General features: G+C 39.5%; 1 protein-coding gene across 1 annotated transcript; it reads right to left on the minus strand.

Annotated features, from left to right (window-relative positions):
* Positions 1-2,372: 2,372 nt before the first annotated feature.
* Positions 2,373-15,099, minus strand: LOC5569339 (carnitine O-palmitoyltransferase 2, mitochondrial). The gene is made up of 3 exons (XM_021845924.1): positions 14,819-15,099; positions 13,974-14,749; positions 2,373-3,692 (listed from the first exon to the last, which is right to left on the minus strand). The coding sequence occupies exons 2-3, from the start codon at positions 14,728-14,730 to the stop codon at positions 2,482-2,484; spliced, it is 1,968 nt and encodes a 655-aa protein (XP_021701616.1). The 5' UTR covers positions 14,731-14,749; positions 14,819-15,099; the 3' UTR covers positions 2,373-2,481.
* Positions 15,100-23,366: the final 8,267 nt, after the last annotated feature.

Here is a 23,366-nt window from a genome sequence, read left to right on the forward strand (position 1 = left end):
ACATCCACCCTAGAGTGCCTGTAAACAAGAGTGACGTCATGTTCCAGTTTTGACAGGTCTCCTGCTCGATTGGAACGCGGATTTGTATGGAAATGACAGTTCGCCGCTGTTCCAATTTTGACATTGACGCCACTCTTATCTAGATCCACTCTGATCCACCCGTCCTACCTTTCACTACCACTACTACTGAGACCGCGTTCACTCATACACTAATCGCTTCCTCCGCGCATGCTGTCGCCAATCATTTTTTTTTTCACAGCAATTTCACTTTTTTAAATTCTAAATTATTAACTTTTAATCCACTTTCCAACTGAAATTTAACTTGCACTCGCGACTTTGCTCTTTTCTGCGTTCGGATATGTATTTTTCGTCGGTTTTACTTTGATATATTGAATATTCTTACTTAGATTACAAAACTGGCCCAAGTATGAAAAAATGATTTTCGCTAAGAGATTTGAGACCGAATTCTTGTTCTACTACAACTAGGCTGTCAATATTAAGTGACCAACTCGTTATTACTTTAAAGTGACCAGACTTCCCGGATTGTGCGGGACAGTCCCGGAATCCAGCAACTTGTCCCGCATCACCAAACGTCCCGGATTGGAGAGATTAAAAAAATGGTTTTGTATTTGAAATATGAAGGAAGAAATGTTATTATTGCATGGAAATTCAAAAATAATATCCACTCACATACTGGTTATCTTTCTCCAACAAGACAGGATCTACACAGGATTCTAGTCAATATGTTAACTTGGTTTTTATTCTAATTAATTATTTATTTATTGTACTTTTATTTATGTTGAAATCTTCTCAAAATATTGTTGGAGTCCTAACATATGTCTGTTCGTATTCAACATTGTTGTAACTATTTAGTTTTTTATCGATATTCGGAGGAAAAATCAGAAATTTGTACAGTATTCATAGGTAATTTTTTACAATATTCAGGTTGGAGTCTTGTCAGAATACTTACAGGATACGAAACAGCATTTGTTATATTTCATTATTTGGTAAAGAAACCTCTCATGGCACTGTTAGATGATTATGTTCAAAATTTTCCAATAATTTTCGTAGATTTTGTTCTCAAAATATGTTTTCAATTGCTGCGAAGATTTTACCCCTAATTAAGTCAGAATTCTGCTTCTTTTGTTGAGCAATCCACTCACCAGATATAGCTTAAAAAATCCTTCTTGATTTAGATTTTTTTCTTTGATTATAAATAGGATTATACTCAGCCCAGAAACATACAAGGATTCAGTTCAAAATACTATACATTTTTGCTTCAATATCACTGAAATTGGTTTGATAAGCTTACAAAATTTCGATTTGAACTCCCTCAATATTTTGGTTCTAACTAAAATATTACGTGAATCAGATCTAAATTTTTGCATATCTTGTTATTTTTTATGTATTAAATTTTGAAAACTCTTTCATAGAAGGTTATAAAAATCCCACTAGAGCATGTGGAATTATGAGCAAAAGTACAAAAAAGTAATTTTGAAAAATAAAAACTTCATAGAAATAAATACCTACTTTATAAATTCTAATCTTTTTTTCTCGAAATTTTATTTTTTGAATAATGTTAAAAATGTATGATAAGGAAATATTTCTACACAATATTCCTTAAACTAAATTTCAAAGGTTTTCAAATTGTGTCCCGCATTGAAGCCTAACATGTGTGGTCACTTTATTATTGGAGGATGCGTCAATCTTGTCTAAGAGTTAGAGGTTAGTAGAGATGGTCGGGTTTCACATTTCACAAACCTGAAACCGACCCGTACCCGACTTATTTTATTTTTTCAAACCCGGGCCCGACCCGAACCCGAGAAAATATTTAAATCTAAACCCGGACCCGAGTTTGTTGCTTTGTTGACAATGATCCCGAAACCGACTCAAACCCGACCCGTACCCGAGCCCGAACCCGACCCGTACCCGAGAACTTGGTAGCCTTTCTAACCCGACCCGAACCCGAACCCGTAAATTTCCAAATTTTCAAACCCGAACCCGACCCGAACCCGTTGGGTTCGGGTTCGGGTCGGGTTTCGGGTTCGAAAACCCGAGACCCGACCATCTCTAGAGGTTAGTCCCAAATTTTTAACTTTGGTAACGGACGGGAAGGAGGTAACCCCCATACATTGGTCTAGGACTGTACCACCTACGAATTTGTGCGAAATGCTTAATGCTAATGCTAATGCTAAAAAGAAGCACCATTCATACTTTGAACATACTTCATCGATAAATGTTGGTTCGAGCGTGTTACTAGAAGGAACGGGACGGTACATACTGTTCCAGTCGAGCATATTTTTGAGTTGGATATTTCATGTGAAGAGTATTCCTTGGGATTTCTTTACAAAAAAAAATCAATACAACTAAGCTTAGCTTTTTAGTAACATTTATACCGAACGGTTTACGATTGTTTCAAACATAATCAAATAAAATACAAAAGAAAATACACAAAAACTTTAATTTCAACGTAAAACGCGTTTACTTCGACGGAGGACTTGAGTTGTTCAACACCTTGGCAATGTCCTCGTAGGCACTTCGCAAACAGTCTACATATTCCCGTCCGTTCCGGTCTGGTTTATAGCTGGTTACCACACTTCCGAGGAATGCATCTTGTATGTTGTATCCGATGCCGTAGCCATCCCTGACCACCGGACCGAAGCCCCCGGCCAACAGAGCCGGCGAAGAGAGCGTACTGGTGGAAAGGATGTTATGGTTGATCGCTGCATAGGCCGGATCTTCGAAGATGCACGGCAGCTGGATATCGTTCGTTTGCGCGGTGTGACGCAATCCGAACAGATGTCTGTCGAACCCTTGCCCCATGGCCGCTTCCTTCGTCAGCTGACCATGTACGGCCGAACACTTGTCCATCACGGCTCTCAGTTCACCGGCCGAGGTTGGACTCTGCTTTCGTTCGATTGCTTCGCAGAACTCTTTGGTGGCCATCGTGCAAGGGCGCATCGTTTCCGTGCGGCCATGACGGAATGCGGCAGTGCTGCAAGATTCGTAAGTGGCTACGAATTTGCCGTGTTGCTTGAAGAATGCCAATTGGAATCCCAGCTGCATCACAGAATCCGGGCTAATTCTTTGCTTCTTACAGATGTTTTTGTTAATTCCTTCGTACTTCATGTAGTTCATGTCGAGCGCATCGATGACGGCGTTGTGGTGGTTCTGCGCCACTATGATGCCATCCCGGATCTTGTCGTCTAGTTTAAACTCGATCAGTCGGACCACGTCCGCGCCACGGTTCACGTCGTTAGGTTGTAGGCTCGGATCAACGAAAGGTCTTTTCGTAGTTTCCTTATAGATTTCCTGGAAGTATCGTAGCACGGCGACTCCATCTCCCCAGGAGTGCTCGAAGTTGATACCGGCCGTGCCATCCTTAGACACAATTAGCGAAAAGGATTTGTCGAACCAACGGTTGGTACCGTCCCCGAATAGGAAGTCCCTTATCATCGGAATGGGATGTTCCGGATCGATGGTGCCATTGTCCAGACAAAGGCAGAACAGTGCGGAATCAACCGTGCGTAGGGCCTTCTCGTTTCCTATTTCGCCCAAATGATAGCGAATTCTGGCCCACGTGTCTCGATTTTCCGTGGTTAGTAGCCCAAGTGGCGAGTCAGACGGGGGTCGGTTGTCACTGAGGACGTATTTGAATCGTGCCAGCAACGTTTCCGGTTGTTCGATGTTTCCTGCAAGTTTATGTAAAAAAGAAAAAAAACCTGAATTACTTACAAGCTGAGGGTCGTGAGTTGGAACCTCGCCGGTCGAGGATCTTTTCGTAAAGTAAATTTACTCGACTTCCCTAGGCAACAGAGTACTTGCCACACGTACGAATGCAAAAAATTGTCTATTGACAAAGAAAGCTCTGTGCCATTGCTTATAATGCTTATAATTATGCTTATAATTATAATAATTGCTAACATGTTAGACATGCAGTAAATAGCCGTTGATCGAACGTACAAATTTACCGAGAACAATAGCCATCCATCGAAACTACATTGTCCAATATTTAAATTTTGAACTTTCAATGCTTACTGGTGCCTCCTAATTATAGAATTTCGAACTTACCAAGCATGCAGCACATAGTCCTAAACCTAACTATCAACTTTGCCGAAAACGTTGACTTTCTAGCTGTTCTGCAACTTGAGATATACGAGTTTGAAATATTTTTAGCCGATAAAAAATAGTATAATGTGAAGCCTTTGAACTAAGGAGCAACTTTGCCGAACACATCAATATTTCAAATCATTCGAATTTAGAGCCATCGTAAGATCTAGTTACAGAACGTCATAGTCGCTGAGCGGCTTAGGGGAATCAGAAAACCATGTTTTTAAGCTAAAATTTGGCGAAGTTATCACGATTTGAATTTGGGGTCAATATAACCCTATAACACAGACAACGCACAGAAGGCAGAGAAGGTTAAAGAAATTCCTGGTTGAAACCTTGAACAAACGACAGCTTTCGACGAAATCCCGAGAAATCAGTGGCTTCAGTTGTCTCGCGTCGCGTTTCGTGAATCAGTGGCGGCTATTGTAGAAATTACTGCTAGATTTATTGAAGATTCTCAAATGGAATCTTAACAAAACTAAGGGAAGAATCACTTGATGAGTTCCTGAAGGACTTGGGCTTTCTTAAGAGACTTGTACAAGAAACTTTGGAGAATCTTTAAAGTAACTCCTGGGGTTTCTACTAGAAAAATTCCAAATTAGGTGCTTGAAGGGACCATAATTAGTTTCCGATGAAATTTCTGGCAAAATTACGTACAGCAATATGAGCAGTAATTGTTTTCCGAATGTCACAAGTAATACTTGAAGTAATTTCACAAAAACAACTGTTGGAAATATCCTTAGAGAACTGACTGGCCTTCTGACTGGATCTTTATAAAAACTTTTAGCTCCTGTTTCTTGTTTGATCTTTTTTTTTGGCATGAAGTCTCTAAAGTCCTTATTTTTAGGAAACTCAGTCGCTACCAGCCCTGGACTTGGCTCTCATTCCTCGCATTAAAAATCGACTTCATAAGAGGCAGTATTTATACTCTTCATATGCACTCAGAAACACGGGTAGTCACAGAATTACTAAATTTTAGTAATTTATGACTATTTTCTCTCTGTCTCTCTTTCGTTCTGCAGGAAATGTTAATCCTATTTGTCAATTCGCCTGGGTTGAAGTTGAAGCATCGCTAAGTGTAAACCCAGACGAAATGACAGTTAGTGTAATAATTCACAGCAGAATGAAAGAGAGGCAGATAGTAGTCATTAATGCATAAACTTTAGTTATTCTGTGACTATTTTTATTTCTGGGTGGGTTTAACCTTTTGGTTGTCACGCAAATTCTTGTAACGCGAGTAGTCGCGTTGTATTTTGTACTATACCCTTGGTTTCTCATGTTCAACATGAAATACCTCGCGATCTAGATTAAATATAGAAAAACCATCTTCGACAAAGTTGCTGCGGTGGTCATTCAGATAGGGCCCGTTCACAAATTTCATAACGCTGAAGGGGGTGGGTGGGTGTCCTCGTGCTGTTACGACTCATACGAAATTTGTAAAATATTCATACAAAAAGCGTTACGAGGGGGTGGGTGGGTATCGAAAATGGCGGAATTCCGCAATCAACCGGCGCTAGTGTGCATGAAGGTTTTGTTTTGCAAATAACTTATGAGCCTGACCACTTAGGAAGATGGAGTTTTCAGCAAAGTTGTTCTGTAGCTCAAGAGCTATCATTATTTGAGCCAAGAAATTCGAGATTCTGCCACCAGGCGGCGCTAGTGAAATGAAACTTGTTTTGCGGATATCTCAGGATCCTGACGACTTAAAAAGATGTCGTCTTCGACAAAGTTATTCAGTACCTCAATGATTATCATTATTCTAGCCGATAGATTCAGATTTTGCCACCAGGAGGTTCTAGTGTGCATGGAAGTTTTGTTTTGTAAATATCACATAATCCTGGCAACTTATGAAGATGGCGTCTTCGTCAAAGTTGTTCAATAAGCCAATGACAATCATTGATCTAGCTAGTTGATTCTAAATTTTGCCACCAGATGACGTCAGTGAGCATGAATCATTTGTTTTGCAAATATTTCAAAAGCCCGAACTCTTAGAAAGATAGAAAATAATGATAGCCCTTCAGCTATTGAACAACTTTGCCGAAGACGCCATCTTCGTAAGTAGTTAGGCTCCTAAGACAATTACAAAACAAAACTTACAGCTCTTGATCTCTTAAACAACTTTGCCGAAAATGTTTTTTTTTTTCTCTATATTTAATCTAGATCGCGAGACTTTTTATGAATCGATAAACCAAGGGTGTTGTACAAAGTACAATGCGTGACTACTCGCGTTACAAAAATTTTCGCGACAACCGAAAGGTTAAGCCAGTGAGCTAGCATGAAACTTTCGTTTTTCAGATATTACGGATCTTAACCGTTTAGAAGGATGGCGTCTTCGGCAAAGTTGTTTAATAAGCCCAAAGGCTATCATTTCATTGATCGAATTTTGCATTCCAAATTTCGCCTCCATGTGATGCCAGTAAGCATGAAACACTTGTATGCTAATCACCCCTATTCTCGTTTACGTCAGAATGCACTTTTGATCGAAAATCGTTTTCCATTATCGTTTAAGGTAACATGGGACACCGTGCTATTTTTCAAATCCTTTGTCTCTCTCTAACAATTTTCATCAAAACTTTGCAGAAACATATCTCGAGATTTAGTAAATCGATGACGCTGAAAATGTTATGGGTTGTGCACTACATACACGGGAAAAAATACTGTGGTAAAAATTACTATTTTAGCTGACTACGGCCATTCTTAAAACTACCATGGAATTTTACTATGTTTACGGTATATCCCACCACAGTACTGGTATTTTCAACAGCAATCTTTTTCACCAATCTGATTGCGACTGCAGACATGGTAAAATCAAGCGCATTATTGGTCTGCTGAAAATTGCCGGTGCGAGCGCTTAAGTTAACCCCCTAAAATGGCAGTTTTTACCGCACATTTTTTTTTTTTTGCGTGTATATAGAATTGTATGATAAAATTTCGATATATGGAGTGGTACCTACTTGAAAATTGCTTCTTCAAATGGATAGGGTGATTATAATGACGCAACGTGCGGCCTTAGGCCAGCAAAAATAAGTGGACTTCGGATTCAAACAACCTTGGATCCGCCGTAAACAAGAATGAGGGTGAATATCTCAGGAGCCCGAACACTTACAAAGAATGCGTGTTCGGCAGAGTTGTTCTGTAACTCAAAGTCTATTTTTATCTGGGTGCTGCGGTCTGACTCAATTTGCTTGTCAAGCGGGAGCCGATTGCCGGAGCCAAACATTCCAGATTGTGGTTATGTTACTTGTGAGAGAATCATGTGATCTCATGAGAATACAATACTTTCAATCTCTGAGATAAAAAAATTATTTATTTTTATTATTTTCTTTATATCGCAACAAATTGTTTAATAGTCTAAATACAGTACCTTCCCGATTTTGGCAACACCCGCTTTTGTCTACCTCCGATTTTGGCAACACCCGTTTTTGGCAACATTTTCTTCCCGATTTTGGCAACACATTGAAACATATTTTCAATTGATTATTAAGTACTGAAACCTAATATTGTGAGTTAAAACAAAATGAAAATAAGTCAAAATGAAAATGTTGGGGACCATTGCGAGCTAAGAAAACTAATGTTGAACGTACTTATAAGTAAAACGCGCATATTAAAAAGTTATTGTTTAATGTATACAAGCATTCTCAAAAAGCAAGCAAGCTGTATGAATAATTGCTACATTGTTTAAAAGGCATAATAATTATGTGGAATAGAAGGGTGCAGGTCGTTAGGCCGAATGCCGTTAGGCCGAAATAACATTTGATTATTTACTACTATTTCAAACGACTAACACATTCATCAGTGTTTTTTCCTTCTTTTAATCGAAGGCTTTTCTTTCTAGTTGTATTTAGCAGCGGTTATTGTGGGCTTCTAGGTTCATTAGAACTATCGGTCATTTTCGGCCTAAAGACCCTTTCGGCCTAACGACCTTTTCGGTCCAACGGAATAGAACCGAATAGGATGGTAATTAACAGTAAAAGCAAGTCAAGCGTGTGCTAGAATAAGGGCATAGGTCGCATGATCGATTTCTCTTTTTCGACACTCTCTTCTGTGAATAAAGGTGGCAAGATATAAGTTTGTCAGCCTTTTTTCACTTCAAACCGCTAGGCAGTGATAGAATCTTGCGTCTTGAGGTGCAAAAATGCTGACAAATCTTGGTGTTGATCACTAATGTTTTGTTATTATTGTGCTTCTAATTTTTTCAACGTATCAATCGGATTATGTGTGGCGGTTTGAAGATCCGGAAAATGTTTTCAAATTATCTCGTGATCATTGATTACACAGTGTAACAAAAATGACATTTTTGCGTGTCTCAAGTATCAAATTATGTGTCTCTAGTAGATTTGGGGTTGCTGAATATAGTGTCATTCTCAGAAATGTTCCAGCTCGTCACAATTTTTAGCTACAGGTCGCAAAGTTGTATAAAACACTGGTTTTATTGATGTTTACATGAAATTTAAAGTACAATTTATCAAACTTTTTTGTAATCTAATCCACCAAACATGCAAAATAGAACTTTAACTTTCATTTCAGATATAATTTGATTGAAATTGCGCGATTAAATTTCGATTAAACCAATTTTTTCAACATGCTTGCAGTCTCCATACAAAAATCTTAGTTTCTTCTATATGGCAAAATACAACAATTCTCTAAACCATCAAAAAATATTTTTTCCGCAACAAAAGTATTACAAACTTTGATGATAAGTATTGTTATACACATAAAGTTTGAATTCTGTGGCAAATTAAACCAATATATTACCTTACAAGTTGGCAAACTTGCATGCAAGTTGGCTGAAATAGTCATTTTTTGCATTTTCAACAGCCAATATCTCAAAAACTAGACGTGCTATGATATTTCTGAAAACGGCAATGGTTTCTGCAATCCTTAATTTAGTGAATAGCGGTATTTTAGTGCTGGAGACAAAGACGTGTTCCGCAGTGTTAGTTAATCCGTTAAACATTTTATTGAATAATTGACGAGTGATTTAATTTGGGTATTTCTGTAGGCATTTAAGTAACAGTTGTTCATAACACTAGATTACAATTTGGGCAAATTGTTGAAAATGGGGTTCGAACTAGTCATTGAAAAATTTTTGTAGAGGGATTCTAAGAGTGAGTAAAAAAAGAGCTCATGATCAAAATTCGTTGGATATTGTTAACATTTATATGATTCTTCTTCCTGTCGTATTCAACAAATACAGACATTTGGAATTCATCTCCAGCAATCTAGACCATATTGACGCTTTTTCAACAGTCAAAAGTTTTGCTGAACACATCCTTGCGATAATTGAAGAGTGGCATAGAAGAATATTTGGCTGCACACTTTAGACACCTCAACAATTGAAAAGAAGAAATAATTAAGGCGAAGTAGGCCATCATTGAAATTTGTACGCGTCGTTGATGATTGTAGCTAATTCATATCACGATTTCGAATCAAAGAAAATCAGTTGGTTTTGAAAGTAGAAGCATTAACCTAAGAATACTAATGTCGTTACTGTTCGTGTTACCAACATCTAGTTTGCCACGCGCTGACAGCTTGAGTACCGGTCCTCAAAGTGTCAAATAAATTTTAAAATCATCCACTACAACATGGCATCGAACAAACAATGAAAGTATACAGTTAAAGGTGATAATAAACTGTTTCAGTTTTGTGAGAACAGCGCCATTAGCGTTCTATTACTAATATTTCTATTGTTTTGCACTAACAGCTGAAAAAGTATCAGCTTACTTTATGCATGTAAGCGCGTACAGTGATCCTTTTTCAAGTCAATATAAACTATCAGGACTGAGTTTTATCACTTTGAAATTGCAATCTGAAAAGTCATCATTGTTGCCAAAACGAATGACGGGGTACTTAGCCTTAATGACGACTACAACTTTTTTCCCATGACTCTGCATTTAAGCTACTTTTTTTGCATTCCGTTTTAATTTTCACAGATGTTACAGAATCTTACAGAAATCAAATGGAAACATTAGGGATATATGTAGCGATTGTATTTCTACCAGTAGGTGAAATCCTTGAGTAAATTCATATGTGCCAAAGAGATTTTGCAAGCAGTTTCTTAATGAGTTCGTAAAAAAATCTAATGGTATTCTCTTGAAAAATAAAACGCAATGGAATGAATGAAATTTGAAATTTCGGCAGCAAAACTTTCAATAATTTTCAGTTCGAATATGACTCCTCGCGTTGCTTCAATTTGCCACACATTTCTTCTTTAACGTGATTTGTTTTTTTCAAGAAATATCTTTCGATCCTTCTTCTTCTTGGCATTACGTCCTCACTGAAACAGAGGCTGCTTCTCAGCTTAGTTTCAATTAGCACTTCAACAGTTATTAACTGACAAATTTCTAGGCCAAAAGTTGCCATTTTCGCTTGAGTATATCGTGTGGCAAGTACGATGATACTCTATTGCCCAGGGAAGTCAAGAAAATTTCCCTTATGAAAGGATTCTGGACCGATCGGGAATCGAACCCACGTCTTCAGCATGGCTTTGCTTTGTAGCTGCGGACTCTAACCACTCCTCTAATCATTAATTTTGCAACCCTCAGCTTGATTTTTCCCGAATCTCAACAAATGAGCATAATGCTTGGAAAGAACTCGTCATTAACTCTATTTCTGGGTGCATGGCGGTGCCAGTCTCGAAAAAAAACTGGCATTACATTTCAACCGTGATAAAATTGATAGTAATAGTAAGAAGTAATTTAGAAGAACTTCTACTTTTTCTCACTAAGAACCTTGTTCACTATTAAGAAGTTTGGTCACCAAAAATGCGTTCTATGTTCAAGAAATTCCTAAAACAAACCCACCCGAAAGGATCCGCAACCGAACCTGTATTCATAATTGACTACCTTCCATATGGTCTGGCTTTAAAGCTGCACATTTCTCGCATAATCTGAGATAACGCCCTAAAAGCCATTGGTGACCACGTGTGTAGCTTGTTGTTTCTGAGCAAATGAATGAATAAGCATCTAAACCAACACCACTGACAGGTAGAGAATGATCCTCTCTTCATCATAGAGGTGTTGAATAACGTATAAATCCATTAAAATGCTCAGCAACAACAGGCTGCACACATGGTTACCAATGGCTTTTAGGGCGAGATCATAAGTTATGCGAGATTTGTGCTCTAGAACAGTTGCAAATGGCCACTGAAAGTAATACCACGCTTGTACTGTGTACAACAAGCGTGCTTCTCAGATGGTGCATATAATCAGTACATGATGTTTCTGATTTTGAATCAAAAGCTGAACTGAATAAGGATCCCAGACATTTTTCACATCATTCGTAGTAATTACCATGCATTTTCTGATACTTTTAGAGATTAGAATGATGAAAATATAAGCTTTTCAAAATTCCCGAATTTGGCTACATCCCCATTTTGGCAACATAAAAATCAAGCCTTGTTGCCAAAATCGGTAAGACACTGTATTGTAATTTTAGAGATAACTTTCCGTTCTACGGTTGAACAGAAAGCTACCGCAGTAGTCACATTACTGATTTTCACAAAGCATCATCGATCGGCTGCGATGATACCTTGGAAACCAGACTGATGATTATTGTTTTCGGCTGTTTTTCAAAGCTTTGGACTCTATTAGCATACTTTGATTAGATGGTTGCGTTCAATGATATTGTCGCACCGCCACCAAACCGGATCACGCCAGTGAGACTCGCGACGCGCCTCAACTCGCGACATTTTGAATTCAGTTTTTTTAGTGTGGCGCTGCATTCTAACAATTTCTATGAACACAGCGCACTATTCACATATTAGCTGCGTCGCTCAGGGCCCGAGAAAATAATAATTTTAAATAAATGTTGGTCTTGATTTCTACCGGATGCATAATACAATGATTCTCAAGGCTACGGTAGAACTTTGACAGCTGCGGTAGAACTTGGCGGCTACCGCAGAACGGAAAATTTTCAAAAGAACCGTAATAATATTTAAGACTTATTCCAACAACAGTGTATCTAATATTCACACAAGGATAAATACTTGACACTCCATGCGCAACATTTTGTCGGTTGAGTATTTCTTCTCCTTTTGGCTTTTGGCCACCCAAATAATCTTTAAAATTGAAGCGTTCGAGATGCTGACGCTATCGGTGTTTCCGAAATTGATTAATCAGAATCGTCGTTTTCGATGTTATTCGGTTTGATGCTAGGAATCGAGTTTATACATCTTATTAGCCCACCTTCTTGATTGAGGGGGTATGCTACGGCCGGAATAATAAAACCATCGACATGATCCTTTCAATTGCTCCTCCGGCAACTTTTGAACGAACTCAGCGAACGAGTCCAAAGGCACAGTCACATAAAAATGGAATAGATCCACGAACTTCTAGCAGACCCACTATTAGCCGATTTCACAATGAGAAAGTCATTCGAGCTAGGACGCATTCAAGCTCTCCAGAGAGAGATCAGAGAGCGAAATTTGATAAACAGAGAACTCAAAGTGACGTTTGAGGGACTAATACGACAAACTCAATTCTTCACAAGAAGCATGTTTCAAGATTTGCTTGAAAATAAAAAGGTATTCAATTCGCAGCACCCAGATTTTTATATAAGCTATGCCGAAGTTATCATCTTTCTAAATGGTCAGGATCCTACAGTATCCGCAAAGCTACTAGCACCGCCTGGTGGCAATTTCTTGGTTCAAATAATGACAGCCCTTGAGCTACGGAACAACCTTCCTGAAGACGCCATATTTATAAGTGGTCAGGCTCTTGAGTTAATTGCAAAACAAAAGATTCATTCTCATTAGCGCTGCCTGGTGGGAAAACTTTGAATCAACTAGCACGAACAATGACAGTCCTTGAGTTACTGAACAACTTTGCCGAAAACACCATCTTTCTAAGTACTTCTGCAAACTCCTGAGATATCTGCAGAACAAAAGTCAAAGTTTCAAGCTCAAGTTTCGAAGTTATCACCCCTATTCTTGTTTACGTACGAATGCGCTTTCGATCGAAAACCCTTTCGCATTCTCGTTTACGCCAGCATAATCAAATGGGCAATGGATTCGAACGAATAGGATTCGATCGAAAGTTGGATCCGCCGTAAACAAGAATGAGGGTGTATTTGAATTTTGAGATATACCGTTTAAAAAATGTGGTCTACTCGAACCTACATAGTGCGTTCATTATTATGCGACTATTATGTATATTTGTTGATTTCACCGCATTATAAAGAGCTATACTGCGAACAAAAGCTGTCGAGTACAAGGGTGGAGGGCGGCTGTCAACTGGGAGTAAAATTGAAAAGCCGCCAACCTAAGTCCAGAACCAGTTTTAAGGCTTAACGCGGAAAAGTAAAAATCATTCTTCGCAAAATTACAGGTAATCAATGCGCTTGAAAGAATTTGTTTGCAAGCAGTTATTTGCTACGTGCTAATGCAGTGCGCTGTTGGCAATTTAATCAGAAAATTCTGCTAAATTACCAAAAGAGATGTTTGCGAGAAAATTGATTACGCCGTCACCATTGTTTGGTCGTTATTTTGTATGGTTGTTTACATTTTAGAACCAGCGACACGTCGGGGTAGCAATAAAGAGCCGCCAGTTCCACCCTTGGTCGAGTATTGTTCTTAAGAATGGAGGAATACTTTTTGGTTTGGTGTTAGATATCTTTGTTGCAAAATGATAGCATCCTAAATCATAACTGTTTCTACAAAGTACAATGACCCGAAGGATGAGAGGGGTAAACAATGCCTTTGGGCTCATTCACAAGATGATACAGCTCATATAAAACTCGAAAAATATACATACAAAATGTGTTACGAGGGGGTGGGTGGGTGTCAAAAAGACCATTTTTAGCTTTATGAAGTTTGTAAATGAACCCTTTCCAAGCCTATGGCAACAAAAATGACCTTAACGTACCTGCTTCATCCAGCACATCAACCGAGTACATGTGCCCATTCCGGATAACCAGCAAGTGCCGTGATTTCTCATTCCTATAGATTCTATCCTTTCCCGTCTCTGGAATCCTCGTAGCTCCGAACAACCCTTGGTACTGGCTCATGTCCAGTGGAAACGCCTTGAAAGCGTAAGCCACATAGGTGGCAACGAAAGATGGTGCCATCGAAGTCACCTTTCTAAAAGTATCCGTATCGCTTTTGGCCGGATTCATGTGGAACACTTCCGGTTCAAGCTGGTGAGCCCGAAGGGACTTCATGAATCGTAGGGAACTAATTACTAGGTTGGTCGTTCGGATGAGTTGATCGTTGTATTCTGGCCGGGCGTCGGGATTCATCATCAACAGGGGATTGTAGTTGATTGGCAGTGGAACGCGATCCCGAAGGTACATATCGAACCATGGTTCCGAGATGTAGCTGGTGTGTTTATTTTGGGCATCTTTCTTCTTAAGAAGTTGCTGTAATTTGGGGCCCGTGGTGGACTTGAAACGGTCCACGTTATCTTTGGTCTTTCGAAATGCTTCGTCGATAAGCAGAGGCTTCTGAGCCGCCAGATAACGTTCGCACGTCTTTTCCAGTTCGGGGATTGGGAGCCTTGGCAGCGAAGCCTGGAAATGTAGCATGGGAATACGAGTTTTCTGCATATACTGGTAGTCATCTCCGGAGGTGGTCGATTTCCAACGTCGGAACGAAGCCAACGGACTGCGCGAAACACGTAGCATGATGTTGATTGGATTGTACCTAAAAAACGGGACAAATATCAATAAACGTTGCACTCAAATGCTCAATTATTAAGAGGAAGTTATTCACCTCCTCTTGCTCCACACAATGATAAAGGAATGACTCTTCAATGAACGAGACAGTTCAAAGTCCAAAAGAAATTCGGGATTTTGCCTTCGAGCCGATACGCTTTGTTATCGTATACATATAACTTCAACCGAGTTGTGTACTGATAACTTGGTAAGATAGAAACTTGTATGAACGGTGGACAAAATTATCGAACTGAAAAAAGATAAAACACTCTCTAAAACAACGGTGAACAATGCAAATTGCATTGGAAACACTAATCCACTAACTACTAGTGCACCGTCTTCTTCTTCTTCTTCTTTCTGTATCGAGCTGTCGGTTGACAAACTCTGTATGTTGGGCCAGTTACTAGACTATATGCCCAGTTATTTTATGCTTTCAGCATGTTATTCATAATTCTAGTTTCATTTCGCTCACAAAGTTTGCAACTTCTTCGAAAAGCTCTTTATCACCAGTTTTAAAAATTTCTTCTAAATTAGCATAACGACAATCAAAACTGTAGTGATGTCGCTGCATACCATAGCGGGGGCAGTGTAATATTACGTGCTCGGCAGTTTCAGGCTCATCACACAGGTCACAATCTGGGCTATCTTTTAGTCTCATCTTTGCCAACCAGTATTTCGAGTAATCGTGCCCCGACATGAGCCGATTTAGTAAACGAATGTCCTTTCCTTTTAGATCCAGTTTTGCGAACCATGGCTGTGCATTCCATACGGGTCGTATTCCATAGTACTTCTTTCCTTTTTCCTGAGACAGCTCCTCATACCAACGTCTAGTTTTCTCCTCCAGTTGTTTGGTGAATTTTAGACAAACATCCTTGAGGAATAGTTTGTTTTCGAGTATTGGTGCTTCGTCTTTCGTTCCTTCCTTGGCCAAAATGTCTGCAACATCATTACCGGCGAGCTGGATGTGGCTTGGTACCCACTGAATTGTAATTTTCCATTTTTTAGCTACCTGTAGTATTTCTGCGATAACTGTTTCTCCTTCACCACTATCTACTCCATTTTCGAGAATTTGACAGGATGACCTAGAGTCGGTTAGTATAACGTAGTGCATCAGTTGATCTTTCTCAACTATTTGCATAGCCAGCCAGATAGCTGTGAGTTCTGCTGATGTGATGCTAGTGTTGTGTAGTAACCGATAGTAGTAGCGTGCTTTGTTGCCTTCTACGAATATTCCGATTCCGCATTTCTCTCCGTCTTTAGATGCATCAGTCCAAATTCTACCTCTGCCCCTGTATTTCCCGTTGATCATACCAAGGGAAAGCTGTTTCAGTTTTACTTGACTGACATGGTCTTTTTTAGGATTTTCGTCGTTCAAATATGGATTTATTTCAACTTCGTGTACATCTACAATCTGTTCGGTCTGCATAAGAACATCGAATGTAGTTCTATTTCGCAGATAGATTTGCTCCATGTAAGAGAACTTTTCCTGTCCATGTTCTTCCTCATCTTCTATATTTTTAATTGTTTTCCAAGAACGTTATCTCTTGATAGACATCGAGCAATTTCCCGACAAGTGACCATCTCCTGTCTAAAATTCAATGGCGGTTGACCGCTAATCGCAGATAGAGTGTTTAGCGGCGTAGACTTTGTGGATCCAGTGACTTTCCTTAAGCTTTGATTGTTTATCACTTCTACGATCCTTCTTGTTGTTTTGCTAGCATTATTGTGTGCAGAACAACCATATTCCATAATACTCCGGATAAGGGCTTGGTATACTTTCAGCATTGTGTCTGGATGTGTTCCTGTCCTGGCGCCATTCAGAACCTTCAGCATGCATAATCTCTCCTGGACTTTTTCTCGAACAAGCCTAATATGAGCCCCAAATGTCAAGAACCGATCGATTGTGATCCCTAGGTAATTTTGTTTCTGGACCATTTCAACCACATTGCCATTGATTTTAATATTCAGGGATCTGCTACTTGCACTCATCACCATTACGCTAGATTTTTCGGAGTTTATTGCAAAATTTAGCTCATTGCAGGTTTCTACGAATTTATCCATGTATTGCTGCGCTCTGATGCCCAGCGTTTCCCAGTTGTTAGCTGTCACGATAATCTCAAAGTCATCCGCATATTGGACCAATGTCACTCCTTCTATGCGTATACTGTGTAATACTGCGGTGTAGATATTGAACAACGTTGGGGATAAAACATCTCCTTGTGGTAGCCCATTTGAGATTCTTCTTGAAATTGAACCGTTGCGTTGATTCAAAACTATCCTCCTGTTCTTAAGGAACGACGATATCCACGTTACGACCTCTACAGTAACTCTCATACGAGCTAACGTTTCTACCAGAATGTCCGTACGAACAGCATTGAACGCATTGGACAAATCCACGCAAATCAATGCCGTTAATAGTTTTTCTCTTTTATTTCTTTTTATTTCGTTTATTACAAAACAAATCGCTGTCGAGGTTGAAGTACCCCTCCTAAAACCAAAAGATTTCTCTGGTAGGATTTGGTTTTGATGAAGATGGCTTTGAAGGATATCTAACACCGCTGTATTCATAATCTTGGTCATTGTGGGTACAAGAGAAATCGGTCGTTTTCCTTCTGGCGATGATTGATTTCTACCTGGCTTAGGTATCGCAACTATTTTAATAGTTTTGAGTTCATCTGTGAGCGAACCACGAATCCACATCCTGTTGAGATCCTCCAACACATTCCGTATCACTACTGGACTCAGTTGTCGTAGGGCTTCATATGTAATACCGTCTTCCCCTGGTGCAGATCTTTTCTTCTTTTTACCAATGATTGCTTCCCATTTTGAAAAATCTAGTAGATTATACGATGCTACTGGTACTGGTTCGATCCACTCCTCTGCGTCATTCGGCCCAAAGTGCTTATCCAGAAATTGGTTTGCTGCATTGGAGTCATCTAATAGCGTATTGTTTTCGATACGTTTTATTCTCTTTCCAGTGAGTCTACCTACTTTGTCCCACAATTCTTTGGAACTAGTTTGTGGTCCAATTTCAGAAGAAAACTCTTCAAATTGGTTTCTAATTTCTGCACGCTTCAATTTCTGGAAGATGGCCGCTTTACGTTTGAATTCAATTAGATTTTCAACAGAGGATTCTCTGTTGAAAACCCGCCTTGCCTCCGTTTTTTCCTTCCATGCTTGGTCAACAGTATCCGACCACCAAAACTTAGGTGTTCTATTGTCTTTCCTCCTATTACACTTTCTAATACGGTTCACTGCTGACTTTAAATCCTCTACATTGCGTATTTTTGTCGGCTCCAGATTTGCAATTGAAGTCGCAATTTTTTTGTTATCATAGCAATACTTCGGACGTTCATCTACTTTGTTGCTTATTGTAATCTCGATCGCCAAGTGGTGACTGCCAATTCCGTACGCTAATGTTCGCCACTGAGCCTTTGAATGAATCTGCGGGGAACACATGGTCAAGTCAATTGCGGAAGACCTACATCCTAACCGTACTGGAACAAATGTAGCGGATCCATCATTCAAAAGAAGGCAGCTCGAGTCATTAATCATGTCCGCAAGTATGTCTCCTTTCCTGTCCATATTTTCATCTCCCCAGTCTCCGTGATGGGCATTAAAATCCCCTCCTATAATTACGTTCTCAAACTGTCTCACAGTGTCGAACAAAATCTGCAGATCTTCCTTGAAGTCGGGTACGCTGATCGATGGGCTCACATACACAGAAAACAAGACTAATTTCATCGATAACACTGAAATCGCTACAGCTTGTGTTTTATTGGACAGGGCGGGTAGATTTATTTTAGTATAGCTATGGTTGTTCCGCAAGAGGATTGCGCTACCTCCGTAGCCATCATCTCTTGAACAGGAAATTAGGTGGCATCCAGCGATACGGTATTTTTTAGAAGTTTCAAGAGTTGCATTTGTCCATGTCTCTGATAAGAAACTTGCATCGAAGCCTTCGCCGAAAAAAACCCTGTGGATCTCTGCCTTATTTTTATCGAGACTCTGCACGTTACACTGTAATATTTTTATTTTACTTAACTCCCCGAATTTTAAATTGGTATGAGGTAGAGGCTAATTTTATTTATTTTCATCTTGTACTGGTTACGAGCTATCATAATGAAGAAGTGCTTACCTTACTTTGTGTCGCAGTGGTGTATTACTGACTTTGCGAAGTTGAAGTGCCTTTTGGTGCACGTCATAAATTTTTCTTTGGTGGTTTCGTCATTATCCAATTGAGCGATAAAGTCTGCGTAGAAAGTCATCAGAAGATTATGCTGTTCCTTCTGCACTCGTTCCATGATTTGCCTTGACATGTTCTCCCATCTTTCCTTTTCGTCGACGCGGTGATTGTTGATTAGAGCCACTCCGTTTGTGGCCTCTGCTGCTTCCTTTCCAAGGATGTGATTTCGCTTCTCGGTTGTCTTGTCCGTGTTCGTGGTTGTTTTCCTCTTCCTGTTCGGCTGTTTGTCTGGGGACTTCCCAATGTTCACTGCAGCTTGCATTTTTATCCTCTCGTTGTTGGCCTGCATCCATTGTTCTCGCAGCGGGTCCTTCCAACGGAAATTGCCGCGTGTCATATCCGCAAAGGATTCCGCCGGAGTCGGAAAATCCTCAGCATCATACAGGGTTTCGTACAAATTTTGATTTGCAATCGGAATCTGCTCTTTCGCTTCGGCGTATGTTAGGTTCCTCTTTGCCATCAGCTTTTTGATTTTATCCTGTCGTTTGATTTCGGGGCAGTTCGGATCTGTTGTAGTGTGATCCGTACTTCTGCAGTTCACGCACTTCTTACCCTTTTCACATCTGTCGTACTCATGAATGTCATCGTGACGTTCTGAGCATCGCTGGCAGCGTTTAGCACTTCGACAATTTGCAGTGCGATGATTTGTACGAAGGCAGTTTAGGCAAATGACTACTTTTTGCACGAATGGTTGCACACGACTTGAGCAGCAGAACAATCTGACCTTGTCAGGTAGACTGTCCGTTCTGAACGTTACACTGACGCGGTTGGTTGGAATCTTCACTCCATCGATGAATCGCGTGAGCCGGCGAACACCCACGATTGGCACATCACATTCCAAATCATCCTCGATTTGCTCGATCGGAATTTCTGCAGGGATCCCGGCGATAACACCTGTAACACATACGAGGTGTTGCGGAACGTACGCTCTGTAGATACTGTTCGACTCGTTGATGCTTTTGACCAGTTGATTCGCTTTCACATAGCTGTTCAGGAAAACCAGGATTTTCTGTCTTCCTGCATACTTCATGTCGACGATGTGACGTTTGAACGTGTCGTTGCTACGCAGTGTTGAGCCCAGCCCAAACTTGTTGATTTTCTTCGCTCCATTTTCGTCATTCCTCAATTCAAAATACACTCTGTACGGTGCGGCGTCTCTGTGGGTGTAGATCACATCCTCTCGTTTTGCTTTGTTGTCATGTTGGATTCCGTTGCGTACTACGGCGGCTGCCGCCTCTCCGTCTTGTCCCCAGTCCAGTCGATTTGATGTACATCCCCCACCGTCTGGTGGGTCGTCCTCCGCTCCCATTCCGACGCTAACCTAACTTTTTCCTTCTACCGATGAGATCACAGATTTTTGGCTTTCTTTCGTAATATTCTCCACAAAACCACTTTTGTCCGGTAGTACTTAACTTTATTCTTGCTTCACACCGCTTGTTTGTAACTTTTTAACAATATTTGCACCGATATTTCAGTTTTTCACCAAGCCGAAAACGTGTCAACTTTCGCTCGCTGCAACGCGTCGCACTCGAATGAGTGCACCGTCATCACAGTCTGTCTAAAGACGACGACGGACAACACACATAGAAAAATGAATGGTGGAGTAAATAGTAGTAAAATCCTATGTATTACGAATGAGAAGGTGAAAACAAGACGTGATAAACATCAGGGAAAGCTCTCGCTACTACACGGAGATGTGAAACAACTCAAAATCAAGTCTTTTCCACTCATCTTGACAGCTAAGTGGAATGATTCAAAATTGAGTTGTTGGCAAAGTATTTAATTTTGTCTCATTCCACTTATTCTTCTATTTGAGTGATAATAACTGTTTTGCGATCAGTCGATATTGGATGAAAACTACTCAATATGAAGAGTTGTGCTGAAGCGGATTTTTTCAAAATAATCATATATGTTATTCAGATAAATCGATTAATACCACTGAGTGTACCAAATGAAACAAATTATGCTTTATTCAATTAAAACAAAATCATACAGGAGATAAAATTTTCACTTTTGTTATTTCACTGTTATTGTCTCTGTTGTCCAAATCTGCCCTCGAATGGTGTCTTCCGTATCCGAACGTTCCAACTGCGAGAAACGCCAAAAAGATTAGCCTCTCCATCTTGAGTGTCGATATCCTCGTGCTGTAAAGCAGAGAAAAATAGAGTTTTAAAAACTCGTTGCGTTCACAAATTTTTATTAAAAACTTACCTATTTGTTCTAGACTGTGAATTCCATAAAATTGGCTGAATTGCTGTGCCAGCTTGAGTTTGACGATGCCTTGAATATAAATGATCATTTAATACCGCAAAATTGAATGAAAAACGTAAATTAAATTACTTACCACGAACCACACTTGCATTCGATCCATGACAGTTGTAAACACGGCATACAAATAAAATTTTCATCCAAAATTAAGTACTAGATCAGTACTTGATTTTGGATTCTTTCTCAGAATAGGAAGCAAAATGAAACAATCGTTTTCCTTCCAACTATCAAATAACTCAAAACTAGGTAGTTTTGGTTATACTACGGGTTTGAGTTAAATGTATTTAAAAACCAGAATTGAATTGTATTCAAATCTGCAGTGTTAAGTAAGGACTTCATTTTGAGTACTTTTTATCTTGATTTTGAGTTGTTTCGAATCTCCGTGTAGCGAGTCGCTAGCAGAACTTTCGTAAAGGGCTCTGCGGTGTTGATCATCTAATCCAAGGTATCTAGAAGAGAGGTAGTTAAATTTCCCCTTCCGCCATGTTTAATCATCGAGTGACAGCTGGCAAGTTTGTTGTGTTTGTTAAATAACACTACATAGGCACAACGTCCCATACAAAAAAATCTTTGACCAATTATAAAAATTCGCCACAAGGGAAGGCTGAAATTTAATTTGCCTTATGAAACCAAAATTTGAGAACAAAAAACGTTTTCACCGCAACCTGGATTTTAACCAAGAACCTTGTGATCACCGTGCGTACACCACGTGTATATCGACGCCTTGATGTGAAGTGATGCAATAACGATACATAAAGCACTCATATTGCAAAAATCGTTCCATCGTTTATAAGGCAAAATGTATGAAGTCCTGTTCGCTGCGTGTAGATATTGTAAGTTCGGTCAATGGTTAGAAAATACAATTCGCCAAAAATGGTTTTTTATCTGTATTCATCAAGATAGGGTATCTTGTATGGATACAGTACACTCAGGCAAATGGACTATCGATAAACATAGGAACCCCTTATGAAAATTCGCCACAAGGAATCGGGTTGAAATTCATAAATTTGCCTTATGAAACCGAAATTTGAAAACAAAAATAGTTTTCGCGGCAACCTGGAATCGAACCAAGGACCTTGTGATAGATAAGCCCGAGTGTACACCACGCGCCTATCGACGCCTTGATGTGGAGTGAAGCTAAAACGATACATAAAGCGTTCGTATTGCATTAATCGTTCCACCTTTCATAAAGCAAAATGTATGAAATTCGATAGTCCAGTTCGCTGCGTGTAGGGCGCATCAGAGCGCGTCCAGATGCGAATCGAAAGCACCACTTCCAAAGTTAGGTATCTCGCATAGATTCTGAGAAAAATCCAACTTCGGCGAGAAACAGTACACAAATCCGCCAACTCGTCAGCTGTCACTAGAGGTCTCCAAGCAAACTGCCACGAATACCAACCCACAATCAATCTTACACAAGTCGATTTCCTCAGAATGAAAACGTATCGATGTTTGCTTGACGTCATTGAACTTTCGGTCAACTTCAGTCCAATAAGGAATTGGTTGTTTTGCAGCAATTCTGTTTATATTTGTATTCTCACAGCAAACAAAAGCAATGTTGTGACAGTTCTCACAGCAAACAAAGAAAATTTTGTCAACATTGCACTACTACGCAGGGAACTGGATTGGTCTCTTCTAACACCTCCACACGGAGAAAACGAAGTACTCAAAAATAAGTTTTTTTATACTCAAAATTGAGTAAAGACAGTCGAACTGGATAATTGAGTGATTTTCATTCTGCCAAATACGTACATTAAACTCAACCTTTAAGTTGTTTAATGAGAACCCAAATTTGAGTAAAAAAAAACTTATGCAATTTATTAAGTTTACTAATCATAAAATTTCATTATTAGAGTTTGAGTTGATAAAAATAATCAAACACTTAGATTATTTTGTTTATACATATTACTGCAGGTATTTAACGTATTTAAAACTGTCCCAACGTTTCATTCTAACCGATGAATCACACAAGTGTATTTAAATTGATCATTTATTTTCAAACACTTTAAAAACAGTAAGTTGCGTAAAAATAACTCAACGTGTGGCATTTAGACTGCGTTCTAGCCGTTGAGTAGTTTAAACTCAAATTTTG

Source organism: Aedes aegypti, chromosome 2 (assembly GCF_002204515.2).
Source record: "Aedes aegypti strain LVP_AGWG chromosome 2, AaegL5.0 Primary Assembly, whole genome shotgun sequence".
Classification (NCBI taxonomy): domain Eukaryota; kingdom Metazoa; phylum Arthropoda; class Insecta; order Diptera; family Culicidae; genus Aedes; species Aedes aegypti.

What these genes read in the sequence shown, in the direction of transcription:
- LOC5569339 (XM_021845924.1), bottom strand. Translation starts at nt 14,730, where the DNA reads ATGCTACGTGTTTCGCGCAGTCCGTTGGCTTCGTTCCGACGTTGGAAA. An exon ending in TGATGTGCTGGATGAAGCAG is followed by an intron (nt 3,693 to 13,973) that starts GTACGTTAAGGT and finishes ATAAACTTGCAG; the next exon opens with GAAACATCGAACAACCGGAA.